Source organism: Panulirus ornatus, chromosome 45 (assembly GCF_036320965.1).
Source record: "Panulirus ornatus isolate Po-2019 chromosome 45, ASM3632096v1, whole genome shotgun sequence".
Classification (NCBI taxonomy): Eukaryota; Metazoa; Arthropoda; class Malacostraca; order Decapoda; family Palinuridae; genus Panulirus; species Panulirus ornatus.
In genome coordinates, this window is record NC_092268.1 from 10,718,909 (window position 1) to 10,735,170 (window position 16,262).

Consider the following 16,262-nt stretch of genomic DNA (forward strand, 5'->3'; position numbering starts at 1 on the left):
ACAACTTGGTGAACCACTTAGGTTGAACTTGATAAACCACATAGGTACAACTTGGTGAACCACTTAGGTTGAACTTGATAAACCACATAGGTACAACTTGGTGAACCACTTAGGTTGAACTTGATAAACCACATAGGTACAACTTGGTGAACCACTTAGGTTGAACTTGGTGAACCACTTAGGTTGAACTTGATAAACCACATAGGTACAACTTGGTGAACCACTTAGGTTGAACTTGATAAACCACATAGGTACAACTTGGTGAACCACTTAGGTTGAACTTGATAAACCACATAGGTACAACTTGGTGAACCACTTAGGTTGAACTTGGTGAACCACTTAGGTTGAACTTGGTGAACCACTTAGGTTGAACTTGATAAACCACATAGGTACAACTTGGTGAACCACTTAGGTTGAACTTGATAAACCACATAGGTACAACTTGGTGAACCACTTAGGTTGAACTTGATAAACCACATAGGTACAACTTGGTGAACCACTTAGGTTGAACTTGATAAACCACATAGGTACAACTTGGTGAACCACTTAGGTTGAACTTGGTGAATCACCTAGTTTGAACTTGGTGAACCACTTAGGTAGAACTTAATGAACCACCTAGGTTGAACTTGGTGAATCACCTAGATTGAACTTGGTGAACCACTTAGGTTGAACTTGATAAACCACATAGGTACAACTTGGTGAACCACTTAGGTTGAACTTGGTGAATCACCTAGATTGAACTTGGTGAACCACTTAGGTTGAACTTGATAAACCACATAGGTACAACTTGGTGAACCACTTAGGTAGAACTTAATGAACCACCTAGGTTGAACTTGGTGAATCACCTAGATTGAACTTGGTGAACCACTTAGGTAGAACTTAATGAACCACCTAGGTTGAACTTGGTGAATCACCTAGATTGAACTTGGTGAACCACTTAGGTTGAACTTGATAAACCACATAGGTACAACTTGGTGAACCACTTAGGTTGAACTTGGTGAATCACCTAGATTGAACTTGGTGAACCACTTAGGTAGAACTTAATGAACCACTTAGGTTGAACTTGGTGAATCACCTAGATTGAACTTGGTGAACCACTTAGGTTGAACTTGGTGAACCACTTAGGTAGAACTTAATGAACCACCTAGGTTGAACTTGGTGAACCACTTAGGTAGAACTTAATGAACCACCTAGGTTGAACTTGGTGAATCACCTAGATTGAACTTGGTGAACCACTTAGGTTGAACTTGATAAACCACATAGGTACAACTTGGTGAACCACTTAGGTAGAACTTAATGAACCACCTAGGTTGAACTTGGTGAATCACCTAGATTGAACTTGGTGAACCACTTAGGTAGAACTTAATGAACCACCTAGGTTGAACTTGGTGAACCACTTAGGTTGAACTTGGTGAACCACTTAGGTTGAACTTGGTGAATCACCTAGATTGAACTTGGTGAACCACCTAGGTTGAACTTGGTGAACCACTTAGGTTGAACTTGATAAACCACATAGGTACAACTTGGTGAACCACTTAGGTTGAACTTGGTGAATCACCTAGATTGAACTTGGTGAACCACTTAGGTTGAACTTGGTGAACCACTTAGGTTGAACTTGGTGAACCACTTAGGTTGAACTTGGTGAATCACCTAGATTGAACTTGGTGAACCACCTAGGTTGAACTTGGTGAACCACCTAGGTTGAACTTGGTGAACCACTTAGGTTGAACTTGATAAACCACATAGGTACAACTTGGTGAACCACTTAGGTAGAACTTAATGAACCACCTAGGTTGAACTTGGTGAACCACTTAGGTTGAACTTGGTGAATCACCTAGATTGAACTTGGTGAACCACTTAGGTTGAACTTGGTGAATCACCTAGATTGAACTTGGTGAACCACTTAGGTTGAACTTGGTGAACCACTTAGGTTGAACTTGGTGAACCACTTAGGTTGAACTTGGTGAATCACCTAGATTGAACTTGGTGAACCACTTAGGTTGAACTTGGTGAATCACCTAGATTGAACTTGGTGAACCACTTAGGTTGAACTTGGTGAACCACTTAGGTTGAACTTGGTGAACCACTTAGGTTGAACTTGGTGAATCACCTAGATTGAACTTGGTGAACCACTTAGGTTGAACTTGGTGAATCACCTAGATTGAACTTGGTGAACCACTTAGGTTGAACTTGGTGAACCACCTAGGTTGAACTTGGTGAATCACCTAGATTGAACTTGGTGAACCACTTAGGTTGAACTTGATAAACCACATAGGTACAACTTGGTGAACCACTTAGGTAGAACTTAATGAACCACCTAGGTTGAACTTGGTGAATCACCTAGATTGAACTTGGTGAACCACTTAGGTTGAACTTGATAAACCACATAGGTACAACTTGGTGAACCACTTAGGTTGAACTTGGTGAACCACTTAGGTTGAACTTGATAAACCACATAGGTACAACTTGGTGAACCACTTAGGTTGAACTTGGTGAATCACCTAGATTGAACTTGGTGAACCACTTAGGTTGAACTTGATAAACCACATAGGTACAACTTGGTGAACCACTTAGGTTGAACTTGGTGAACCACTTAGGTTGAACTTGGTGAATCACCTAGATTGAACTTGGTGAACCACTTAGGTTGAACTTGGTGAACCACTTAGGTAGAACTTAATGAACCACCTAGGTTGAACTTGGTGAATCACCTAGATTGAACTTGGTGAACCACTTAGGTTGAACTTGGTGAACCACTTAGGTTGAACTTGGTGAATCACCTAGATTGAACTTGGTGAACCACTTAGGTTGAACTTGGTGAACCACTTAGGTTGAACTTGGTGAATCACCTAGATTGAACTTGGTGAACCACTTAGGTTGAACTTGGTGAACCACTTAGGTTGAACTTGGTGAACCACTTAGGTTGAACTTGATAAACCACATAGGTACAACTTGATAAACCACATAGGTACAACTTGGTGAACCACTTAGGTTGAACTTGATAAACCACATAGGTACAACTTGGTGAACCACTTAGGTAGAACTTAATGAACCACCTAGGTTGAACTTGGTGAACCACTTAGGTTGAACTTGGTAAATCACCTAGGTTGAACTTGGTGAACCAACTAGGTTGAACTTCGTTAATCGCCTAGGTAGAACGTGGTGAATCACCTAGATTGAACTTGGTGAACCACCTAGGTTGAACTTGGTGAACCACCTAGGTTGAACTTGGTGAACCACTTAGGTAGAACTTAATGAACCACCTAGGTTGAACTTCGTAAACCACTTAGGTTGAACTTGATAAACCACATAGGTACAACTTGGTGAACCACTTAGGTTGAACTTGGTGAATCACCTAGTTTGAACTTGGTAAACCACCTTGTAAGTCGAGCGTGGTGAACTACCCTACAGCGAGTGAGCTGAACCCCCCCCCCCCAGGTTCAGTTAGTATACAAACAACTTGTAACTACTGAAGATGGCTACCCTACTGCTCCGGTCGATCTTGAGGCCCACCTATACCATGAGATGTCCGCCATTAACTAAACATCTATGTAAGGTACTGTCAAGGTGTTTGAAAGCTTCATTATATCTCATTACACTTATTCATTACTTATAACTACTCTTTCCCCCCCCCCTGACCTGGCTTATGTAAGTGGTTATTTTGCCATTTAAGCTCTGGTGGGTCAAATGCCATATGACCCAACTAGTCGGTACCAGTTAGTTGAATGTTATTTTGCCGACTAGTCGGTACCGGTCAGTTGAATGTTAATTTGCCGGCTATTCGGTACCGGATAGTTGAATGTTATTTTGCCGACTAGTCGGTACCGGATAGTTGAATGTTATTTTGCCGACCAGTCGGTACCTGATAGTTAAATGTTATTTTGCCGACCAGTCGGTACCGGATAGTTGAATGTTTTTTGCCGACAAGTGTATTTTCTTATATTTCTTCATCATTATTAGATGTGACAGTAAAAGTCTAGCACCTTATTTATATTAATATTAATGTTTATTGTAAGCTCAAGGTCCTTCGGGGTTCCACTGACAAACATAATTGAAAGAACAAAGTTGAAGCAGTGGGTCTATTGAAGGAACATTTTCGCATCTGGGTCATGTAAAACCCCAGCAATATTTCATGAAAGACAAGGAAAACAATTGTTTCACCTCATTATAGTATGAAGACAAAGGTTAGACTACTTTAGCATTGCAGATGTACATCGTACATAAGATGGTGTTCAGCCCTCATGAGAGGTCAGGTGAGGCCATGGCTGTTCACACTTTATAAAGAACTGTATTTAGGTATTCATTTATATATTACTGCATTTATCATTTATAATGAACTGTATTTAGGTATTCATTTATATATTACTGTATTTATCATTTATAATGAACTGTATTTAGGTATTCATTTATATATTACTGTATTTATCATTTATAATGAACTGTATTTAGGTATTCATTTATATATTACTGTATTTATCATTTATAATGAACTGTATTTAGGTATTCATTTATATATTACTGTATTTATCATTTATAATGAACTGTATTTAGGTATTCATTTATATATTACTGTATTTATCATTTATAATGAACTGTATTTAGGTATTCATTTATATATTACTGTATTTATCATTTATAATGAACTGTATTTAGGTATTCATTTATATATTACTGTATTTATCATTTATGATGAACTGTATTTAGGTATTCATTTATATATTACTGTATTTATCATTTATAATGATCTGTATTTAGGTATTCATTTATATATTACTATATTTATCATTTTTTGTACATTTTATTATTATTATTGATATGCTTTAGAGTAGATTATTGGGCCACAAATTATTCATGCTGGTTTCACTTCAGTTAAGAAGTAATATATTGACAGTATACATAATAATTATCATGTATGCATTAGAGAACTAATGTATTGACAGTATACATAATAATTATCATGTATGCATTAGAGATTTTGAAAATAACTTGATTTAGGAACCCAAAGTCACCAATATTCCAAAGTAATGTATTTTGGATTAATGTCCCTATTACTAAGGATTTTCTTATCTCTTTAGAACAGATAATATACCCCAATCAAAAGGTCATCTTAGAGGAAAGGAAAAAAGTTCAAGAGAAAGAAAGTAGAAATTGATTAAGGTTCCCTAAGTTGATGTGAAAATTGAAAGTACACTTTTTATGCAATAAGAATGCTTTTCTAGCCTTTTGTTTGTTTTGCAAATGAATTAGTCGTTGATGAATAATTTAGCTTGTATGCAATGTCACTGATTATAGCATGCATGGCAAGACTATTTAAATGTTCCTGCCCCATAGCTGAATGGTATTAGTTCTATATCTGCTTCAGTACTTTGAAAGTGTATTTATCTGAAGCCACAGATGTGAGCTAAGCAATAAAATTCTTGAAGAAGATCCTTTGGATTGTAATCCAGATGGAGAAGATTAATTCGTCACAGAATTCATTTGGAATTTTCTTGTTGCATTTTTGCTGAAATTGTTGACCTGCAGAAAAGCTTCATCGGTCAGATTCTTGAATTGCCATAGGAACCCAAAGAAGTTACAGATAAGTCATGGTGATGCAGATCAACACATAAGATCTTCTTCTTTTCTTTTTTTCATACTATTCGCCATTTCCCGCATTAGCGAGGTAGCGTTAAGAACAGAGGACTGGGCCTTTGGGGAATATCCTCACCTGGCCCCCTTCTCTGTTCCTTCTTTTGGAAAATTAAAAAAAAATGAGAGGGGAGGATTTCCTGCCCCCCGCTCCCTTCCCTTTTAGTCGCCTTCTACGACACGCAGGGAATACGTGGGAAATATTCTTTCTCCCCTATCACCAGGGATAAACTGTATTTTACAATAATCATCTTATACGGCTACCTCAGATTCTTAACTGCATCGTGTAGTTCGTTTCTGTTATAATTCGTTTGTTCATCTTTCTGGTTTACTGTTTTTTGATAATATTTCATGCACTACCTACCGTAATAAAATTTCCGTCTTCGAGGCATATCTTTTCTCTGTAGCCTATTAACATCTACTGAATCATCTCCATCTCCTCTTTCATCGTAAAAACTGCACAATCTTTCATAATGTTCCATACTCCAAAAGTGGAATTCCATACCTGATTGTCTCCAAAAGTAGTGATTCACCTTTTTGTTACATCCTGATGAACTCAGTCCTCACATAAGATCTGATTTTATGAATTCAATAATGACTAAGAATATGTTGACCTCATAGTGCTACTCAGCATCTAATTTAGTAAATAGGTTATAACTGGGGGCTTTAAACAAGTACATGAATGGAGTGATGTGAGAGATGATAGCAACACGAGGGAAAGGGGTGTGGAGATAGAATGTGGTTGCGAGGTATGGTGGCTAGCAACATGTCTATTTCCAAATGAGTCTTTCTTATTTGCTGGGAGTGGAAAAGAGTTGCAGAAGGTGTGTCTTATGTGTGTAAGCATAGGCTATTGAAGGTAAATGAGAGTAAAAGTAAAGTAATGGAGTTTCAAGGGAAACAGAGTGAAAGACTATATTTTGCAAAAGCCCTATAAAGTGAAAGAATAAAGTTTACTTGACTGTATTATGGATGTGTAATGCACTGAAACCACAGCTCCCTATCAACTTCCAGGTCCCACAGACCTTTCCATGGTTTACCCCAGACATTTCACATTCCCTGGTTCAGTCCATTGACAGCACGTTCATCCCAATATACCACATCGTTCTAATTCACTCTGTCCATCTCTCTCTCTCTCTCTCTCTCTCTCTCTCTCTCTCTCTCTCTCTCTCTCTCTCTATCTTTTGAAGGATGATAATCTAAAGTTCCAAGTTAATGTCTTTTAGTACTTATTAAGAACAGTCTTACAGTTTAGGTTTGAGGCCAAAATATTCTAGAGTAAGTACGGTACAGACATTCTTGTCATAGCCACCTATTTGACATAGGTTCAGGTGGGAACAGGCGTCAGAGATATAGATGTATAATAGAGTGCATGACTCATTAACACATATTGCTGACAGAGTTAAAATTCTATACAGGTTTTACTCAACGATGGTGTTTTGAAAGCCATGAAACTTTTAATTCACACCATAGACACTCCATTGATGAATTTGGAATCAATGCTGTCTTTAGGACTAAAAAGTCTAAAGTTGTCTTTTCCTAGCACTACCTCGCACACATGAGGGGGTAGGGGGATGTTATTCCATGTGTGGCGAGGTGGCGATGGGAATAAATAAAGGCAGACAGTATGAATTATGTACGTGTGTATATATGTATATGTCTGTGTGTGTATATATATGTGTACATTGAGATGTATAGGTATGTATATTTGCGTGTGTGGACGTGTATGTATATACATGTGTATGGGGGTGGGTTGGGCCATTTCTTTTGTCTGTTTCCTTGCGCTACCTCGTAAACATGGGAGACAGCGATGAAGCAAAATAAAATAAATAGAATGAATCTACACTAAATCACCTCTAACTATTCTGTACCCTTTGCATAAATCGAAAGATATATGTAATTACACTTAATGATAGATTACAAGTCTAAAAGTATTATTTCATTGTGGAGTAGTTTTGAAAAATTGAGATGATGACCAAAATGTCCCTGATTGGAATGGAAGTGGTTAGAAATCTTGGGCATGTTCGCTTTGCTGTATGTGTTGCATATTGGGGATATTCTAGAATATCTGATGGAAATTGCTATTTAACTATGCTTTTTAGGTGCATCAGGATTTCTTTCTCACACATATTTGCAGTTTCTCACATTGACGAGGTATCATTGAGAACAGATGACTGAGTCTTGGAGAGAAACAGGAGGGTAGGATTTCCAGCCTTCCTATTCCCATTTCTTTTAGTTGCCTCCTACGACATGGAGAGAATACCTGGGAAGTATTCTGTCTCTCCCATCAGAATTGAATTAAATTAGAAATTAATCAAGATATTAACCCCAATAATCTGCAAGATGTATGTGAATATGAAAGTGCTCTGATTAGTTGGTTCTGCAAACTTTAAACCTTTACAGCTTGATGGTGGAAACTCATTTAGATGCACTTTGGTAACCAGTACAAGACTGCTTTGTGAGGCCACAGAAGAAGAGAAAGCAAATGAGGAGCGTGATCCCACCAAAGACCGTTCTAAAGTCATCCCAGTGGAGACAAGCATGAAGTACATGAAAAGTAAAGGTGAGGCACATATTTGAACATATATCATTATTCTTTAGCCTATAGTAGATCAGGACCATTGACAAACCAGCACATTTCCACATATTGAGCTGTTCTTGCACCCTTCATGAATATATTTCTTCATTTTACTTTCCATTCCTCATTTTCCTGCCCTCAGTCTTATACATTTGAGATGTACAAACCCTTGTAGTTGTTTATTCAAAAGTCATTTTCTTGTCAGTACCTTCATAACACTTGAGATATTTCTTGTCACACTTTATGTCACCATATCCTTCTCATGTTCACACATCTGACTCTGTCCAGTTGCTCACTGCTACCCTTATATCTCACTTTTTCCAACTCTTGACTCTAAACCATGTCCCAAAGAAATCCCTGTCACATGTTTCCATTCTCTTGCTTGTTCACATAGTTTGATTGTGAATGCTACTTGTTCCGGGTCTCTGTCTTTCTCGTTTCCATTCTTTCCTTTAACCTTCAATCTGATGTTCCTATTGAATATGTCTCCAAAGCATTTTCAGTAATTTTAATCTTAGCTATGTCTCTTCCATTCACAGAAATTTAATGTAATATATTTCGTGTAGTGAGTGGTGAAATGAGGGAGAAAAGTTGTTAATGAAAGAGGAAGTAGTGCAAATGACTGGGAGATGTATGAAAGAAAGCAGCAGAAGGTCAAGAGGAAGATGCAAGGGTAGAGAAAGAGGGCGAATGAGAGTTGGGGTGAAAGAGTATCATTAAACTTTAGGGAGAATAAAAAGATGTTTTGGAAGGAGGTAAATAATGTGCAAAAGACAAGAGATCAAATGGGAACATCGGTGAAGGGGCAAGGAGAGAAGTGATAACAGGTAGTGAAGAAGTGAGGAGATGGAATGAGTATTTTGAAGGATGAATGTGTTTGATGATAGAGTGGGAGATGTAGGGTGTTTTGGTCAGATTAGTGTGTGAAGTGAGAGTCATGGAGAATGGTTTGGTTAAGAGAGAAGAGGTGGTGAAAACCTTGTGTTAGATTAAATCTGGCAAGGAAGCTGGTTTAGATGGTATTGCAGTAGAATATATTGAGAAAAGGGGTGACTTTGTTGTTGATTGGTTGGTAAGGATATCCATTATATGTATGGATCGTGGTAAAGTGCCTCAGCATGGACATGATGCATATGTAGTGCCACTGTACAAAGGCAAAGGGGATAAAGGTTCAAACTACAGAGGCATAAGATTGTTGAGTATCTCTTGAAAATTGTATGGGAGGTTATTGATTGAGAGGGTGAAGGCATGTACAGAGCATCAGATTGGGGAGGAGCAGTGTGGTTTCAGAAAAGGTAGAGGATGTGTGGATCAGGCCTTTGCTTTGAAGAATGTGTGAGAAATATTTAGAAAAACAGACAGATTTTTATGTGGCATTTTTGTATATTTTTTTTATTTCTTTCAAACTATTTGCCATTTCCCGCGTTGGCGAGGTAGCGTTAAGAACAGAGGACTGGGCCTTTTTTGGAATATCCTCACCTGGCCCCCTCTGTTCCTGATGCAGGAAACAGCAATTATGTATTATAATGATAATAATGATGATAATAATCAGGTGTTTGCTTTTGAAATGGTTTGGTCACATGGAGAGAATGAGTGAGGAAAGATTGACCAAGAGGATATATGGGTCAGAGGTGGAGGGAACGAGGAGAAGTGGGAGACCAAATTGGAGGTGGAAAGATAGAGTGAAAAAGATTTTGTGTGATCGGGGCCTGAACATGCAGGAGGGTGAAAGGCATGCAAGGAATAGAGTGAATTGGAACGATGTGGTATACTGGGGTCGATGTGCTGTCAATGGATTGAACCAGGGCATGTGAAGCGTCTGGGGCAAACTATGGAAAGTTCTGTGGGGCCTGGATGTGGAAAGGGAGCTGTGGTTTCGGTGCATTATTACATGACAGCTAGAGACTGAGTGTGAACGAATGGGGCCTTTGTTGTCTTTTCCTAGCGCTACCTCGCACACATGAGGGGGGATGGGGTTGTTATTCCATGTGTGGCGAGGTGGCAATGGGAATGAGTAAAGGCGGACAGTATGAATTATGTACATGTGTATATATGTATATGTCTGTGTGTGTATATATATGTATACATTGAGATGTATAGGTATGTATATTTGCGTGTGTGGACATGTATGTATATACATGTGTATGTGGGTGGGTTGGGCCATTCTTTCGTCTGTTTTCTTGCACTACCTCACTGATGTGGGAGACAGCGACAAAGCAAAAGAAATATATAAAAAATTATAATAATAATGATAATAATAATAATAATAATGATAATAATAGTAATGATACTAATAATGATAATAATAATAATATTTTTTTTTATTATTATACTTTGTCGCTGTCTCCTGCGTTTGCGAGGTAGCGCAAGGAAACAGACGAAAGAAATGGCCCCCCCCCCATACACATGTATATACATACGTCCACACACGCAAATATACATACCTACACAGCTTTCCAGGGTTTACCCCAGACGCTTCACATGCCTTGATTCAATCCACTGACAGCACGTCAACCCCGGTATAGCACATCGCTCCAATTCACTCTATTCCTTGCCCTCCTTTCCCCCTCCTGCATGTTCAGGCCCCGATCACACAAAATCTTTTTCACTCCATCATTCCACCTCCAATTTGGTCTCCCTCTTCTCCTTGTTCCCTCCACCTCCGACACATATATCCTCTTGGTAAATCTTTCCTCACTCATCCTCTCCATGTGCCCAAACCACTTCAAAACACCCTCTTCTGCTCTCTCAACCACGCTCTTTTTATTTCCACACATCTCTCTTACCCTTACGTTACTCACTCGATCAAACCACCTCACACCACACATTGTCCTCAAACATCTCATTTCCAGCACATCCATCCTCCTGCGCACAACTCTATCCATAGCCCACGCCTCACAACCATACAACATTGTTGGAACCACTATTCCTTCAAACATACCCATTTTTGCTTTCCGAGATAATGTTCTCGACTTCCACACATTCTTCAAGGCCCCCAGGATTTTCGCCCCCTCCCCCACCCTATGATCCACTTCCGCTTCCATGGTTCCATCCGCTGCCAGATCCACTCCCAGATAATCTAAAACACTTCACTTCCTCCAGTTTTTCTCCATTCAAACTCACCTCCCAATTGACTTGACCCTCAACCCTACTGTACCTAATAACCTTGCTCTTATTCACATTTACTCTTAACTTTCTTCTTCCACACACTTTTCCAAACTCAGTCACCAGCTTCTGCAGTTTCTCACATGAATCAGCCACCAGCGCTGTATCATCAGCGAACAACAACTGACTCACTTCCCAAGCTCTCTCATCCCCAACAGACTTCATACTTGCCCCTCTTTCCAAAACTCTTGCATTTACCTCCCTAACAACCCCGTCCATAAACAAATTAAACAACCATGGAGACATCACACACCCCTGCCGCAAACCTACATTCACTGAGAACCAATCACTTTCCTCTCTTCCTACACGTACACATGCCTTACATCCTCGATAAAAACTTTTCACTGCTTCTAACAACTTTCCTCCCACACCATATATTCTTAATACCTTCCACAGAGCATCTCTATCAACTCTATCATATGCCTTCTCCAGATCCATAAATGCTACATACAAATCCATTTGCTTGTCTAAGTATTTCTCACATACATTCTTCAAAGCAAACACCTGATCCACACATCCTCTACCACTTCTGAAACCACACTGCTCTTCCCCAATCTGATGCTCTGTACATGCCTTCACCCTCTCAATCAATACCCTCCCATATAATTTACCAGGAATACTCAACAAACTTATACCTCTGTAATTTGAGCACTCACTCTTATCCCCTTTGCCTTTGTACAATGGCACTATGCACGCATTCCGCCAATCCTCAGGCACCTCACCATGAGTCATACATACATTAAATAACCTTACCAACCAGTCAACAATACAGTCACCCCCTTTTTTAATAAATTCCACTGCAATACCATCCAAACCTGCTGCCTTGCCGGCTTTCATCTTCCGCAAAGCTTTCACTACCTCTTCTCTGTTTACCAAATCATTTTCCCTAACCCTCTCACTTTGCACACCAAAGTGATAATAATAATGATAATAATAATAATAATAATAATAATAATAATAATAATAATAATAATGAAAATAATAATGATAATAATGATAATGAGAGAGTATCATTAAATTTTAGAGAGAATAAAAAGATGTTCTGGAAGGAGGTAAATAAAGTGCGTAAGACAAGGGAGCAAATGGGAACTTCAGTGAAGGGCGCAAATGGGGAGGTGATAACAAGTAGTGGTGATGTGAGAAGGAGATGGAGTGAGTATTTTGAAGGTTTGTTGAATGTGTTTGATGATAGAGTGGCAGATATAGGGTGTTTTGGTCGAGGTGGTGTGCAAAGTGAGAGGGTTAGGGAAAATGATTTGGTAAACAGAGAAGAGGTAGTGAAAGCTTTGCGGAAGATGAAAGCCGGCAAGGCAGCAGGTTTGGATGGTATTGCAGTGGAATTTATTAAAAAAGGGGGTGACTGATTTTTGACTGGTTGGTAAGGTTATTTAATGTATGTATGACTCATGGTGAGGTGCCTGAGGATTGGCGGAATGCGTGCATAGTGCCATTGTACAAAGGCAAAGGGGATAAGAGTGAGTGCTCAAATTACAGAGGTATAAGTTTGTTGAGTATTCCTGGCAAATTATATGGGAGGGTATTGATTGAGAGGGTGAAGGCATGTACAGAGCATCAGATTGGGGAAGAGCAGTGTGGTTTCAGAAGTGGTAGAGGATATGTGGATCAGGTGTTTGCTTTGAAGAATGTATGTGAGAAATACTTAGACAAGCAAATGGATTTGTATGTAGCATTTATGGATCTGGAGAAGGCATATGATAGAGTTGATAGAGATGCTCTGTGGAAGGTATTAAGAATATATGGTGTGGGAGGCAAGTTGTTAGAAGCAGTGAAAAGTTTTTATCGAGGATGTAAGGCATGTGTATGTGTAGGAAGAGAGGAAAGTGATTGGTTCTCAGTGAATGTAGGTTTGCGGCAGGGGTGTGTGATGTCTCCATGGTTGTTTAATTTGTTTATGGATGGGGTTGTTAGGGAGGTGAATGCAAGAGTTTTGGAAAGATGGGCAAGTATGAAGTCTGTTGGGGATGAGAGAGCTTGGGAAGTGAGTCAGTTGTTGTTCGCTGATGATACAGCGCTGGTGGCTGATTCATGTGAGAAACTACAGAAGCTGGTGACTGAGTTTGGTAAAGTGTGTGAAAGAAGAAAGTTAAGAGTAAATGTGAATAAGAGCAAGGTTATTAGGTACAGTAGGGTTGAGGGTCAAGTCAATTGGGAGGTGAGTTTGAATGGAGAAAAACTGGAGGAAGTGAAGTGTTTTAGATATCTGGGAGTGGATCTGGCAGCGGATGGAACCATGGAAGTGGAAGTGGATCATAGGGTGGGGGAGGGGGCGAAAATTCTGGGAGCCTTGAAGAATGTGTGGAAGTCGAGAACATTATCTCGGAAAGCAAAAATGGGTATGTTTGAAGGAATACTGGTTCCAACAATGTTGTATGGTTGCGAGGCGTGGACTATGGATAGAGTTGTGCGCAGGAGGATGGATGTGCTGGAAATGAGATGTTTGAGGACAATGTGTGGTGTGAGGTGGTTTGATCGAGTAAGTAACGTAAGGGTAAGAGAGATGTGTGGAAATAAAAAGAGCGTGGTTGAGAGAGCAGAAGAGGGTGTTTTGAAATGGTTTGGTCACATGGAGAGAATGAGTGAGGAAAGATTGACCAAGAGGATATATGTGTCGGAGGTGGAGGGAACGAGGAGAAGAGGGAGACCAAATTGGAGGTGGAAAGATGGGGTGAAAAAGATTTTGTGTGATCGGGGCCTGAACATGCAGGAGGGTGAAAGGAGGGCAAGGAATTGAGTGAATTGGAGCGATGTGGTATACTGGGGTTGACGTGCTGTCAGTGGATTGAATCAAGGCATGTGAAGCGTCTGGGGTAAACCATGGAAAGCTGTGTAGGTATGTATATTTGCGTGTGTGGACGTATGTATATACATGTGTATGGGGGTGGGTTGGGCCATTTCTTTCATCTGTTTCCTTGCGCTACCTCGCAAACGCGGGAGACAGCGGAAAAAAAAAAAAAAAAAAAAATAATGATAATAATGTGGAAAGGGAGCTGTGGTTTCAGTGCATTAAACATGGCAGCTAGAGACTGAGTGTGAACGAATGTGGCCTTTTGTCTTTTCCTAGTGCTACCTTGTGGGGGGGAGGGGGGATGCTGTTTCATGTGTAGCAGGGTGGCAATGGGAATGGATGAAGGCAGCAAGTATGAATATGTACATGTTTATATATATATATATATATATATATATATATATATATATATATATATATTTTTTTTTTTTCCAAAAGAAGGAACAGAGAAGGGGGCAAGGTGAGGATATTCCCTCTAAGGCCCAGTCCTCTGTTCTTAACGCTACCTCGCTAATGCGGGAAATGGCGAATAGTATGAAAGAAAGAAAAGAAGATATATATATATATATTTTTTTTTTTTTTTTTTCATACTATTCGCCATTTCCCGCGATAGCGAGGTAGCGTTAAGAACAGAGGACTGGGCCTTTGAGGGAATATCCTCACCTGGCCCCCTTCTCTGTTCCTTCTTTTGGGAAAAAAAAAAAAAAAAAAAAAAAAAAAAGCGTTGGAGGTGGGCAAATTAGAAAGGGTTGAGAGTGGTGGGATGAAGAAGTAAGATTATTAGTGAAAGAGAAGAGAGAGGCATTTGGACGATTTTTGCAGGGAAATAATGCAAATGACTAGGAGATGTGTAAAAGAAAGAGGCAGGAGATCAAGAGAAAGGTGCAAGAGGTGAAAAAGAGGGCAAATGAGAGTTGGGGTGAGAGAGTATCATTAAGTTTTAGGTAGAATAAAAAGATGTTTTGGAAGGAGGTAAATCAAGTGCGTAAGACAAGGGAACAAATGGGAACATCAGTGAAGGAGGCTAATGGGGAGGTGATAACAAGCAGTGGTGATGCGAGGAGATGAAGTGAGTATTTTGAATGTTTGTCGAATGTGTTTGATGATAGAGTGGCAGATGTAGGGTGTTTTGGCCGAGGTGGTGTGCAAAGTGAGAGGGTTAGGGAGAATGGTTTGGTAAACAGAGAAGAGGTAGTAAAGGCTTTGCGGAAGATGAAAGCCGGCAAGGCAGCAGGTTTGGATGGTATTGCAGTGAAATTTATTAAAAAGGGGGTGACTGTTTTGTTGACTAGTTGGTTAGGTAATTTAATGTATGTATGACTCATGTTGAGGTGCCTGAGGATTGGTGGAATGCTTGCATAGTGCCATTGTACAAAGGCAAAGGGGTTAAAAGTGAGTGCTCAAATTATGGAGGTATAAGTTTGTTGAGTATGCCTGGTAAATTATATGGGAGGGTATTGATTGAGAGGGTGAAGGCATGTACAGAGCATCAGATTGAGGAAAAGCAGTGTGGTTTCAGAAGTGGTAGAGGATATGTGGATCAGGTGTTTGCTTTGAAGAATGTATGTGAGGAATACTTAGAAAAGCAAATGGATTTGTATGTAGCATTTATGGATGTAGAAAGCATATGATAGAGTTGATAGAAATGCTCTGTGGAAGGTATTAAGAATATATGGTGTGGGAAGCAAGTTGTTAGAAGCAGTGAAAAGTTTTTATCGAGGATGTAAGGCATGTGTACGTGTAGGAAGAGGGAGGTGGATGCAAGAGTTTTGGAAAGAGGGGCAGTTATGCAGTCTTTTGTGGATGAGAGAGCTTTGGAAGTGAGTCAGTTGTTGTTCGCTGATGATACAGTGCTGGTGGCTGATTCTTGTGAGAAACTGCAGAAGCTGGTGACTGAGTTTGGTAAAGTGTGTGAAAGAAGAAAGCTGAGAGTAAATGTAAGAGAGATGTGTGGTAATAAAAAGAGTGTGGTTGAGAGAGCAGAAGAAGGTGTTTTGAAATGGTTTGGTCACATGGAAAGAATGAGTGAGGAAAGATTGACCTAGAGGATATATGTCAGAGGTGGAGGGAACGAGAAGTGGGAGACCA

The 16,262-nt window shown here is 39.7% G+C and overlaps 1 protein-coding gene across 1 annotated transcript in view; it reads left to right on the top strand.

The window, feature by feature from the left end:
• The first annotated feature begins 3,038 nt into the window (after positions 1-3,038).
• Positions 3,039-16,262, top strand: part of mRpS18B (mitochondrial ribosomal protein S18B) — a 58,211-nt gene continuing 44,987 nt past the window's right edge. The window contains exons 1-2 of the mRNA XM_071688262.1: positions 3,039-3,553; positions 8,029-8,188. Coding sequence (XP_071544363.1) covers positions 3,473-3,553; positions 8,029-8,188 — 241 coding nt within the window. The 5' untranslated portion in view covers positions 3,039-3,472. The remainder of the gene's footprint in view (positions 3,554-8,028; positions 8,189-16,262) is intronic.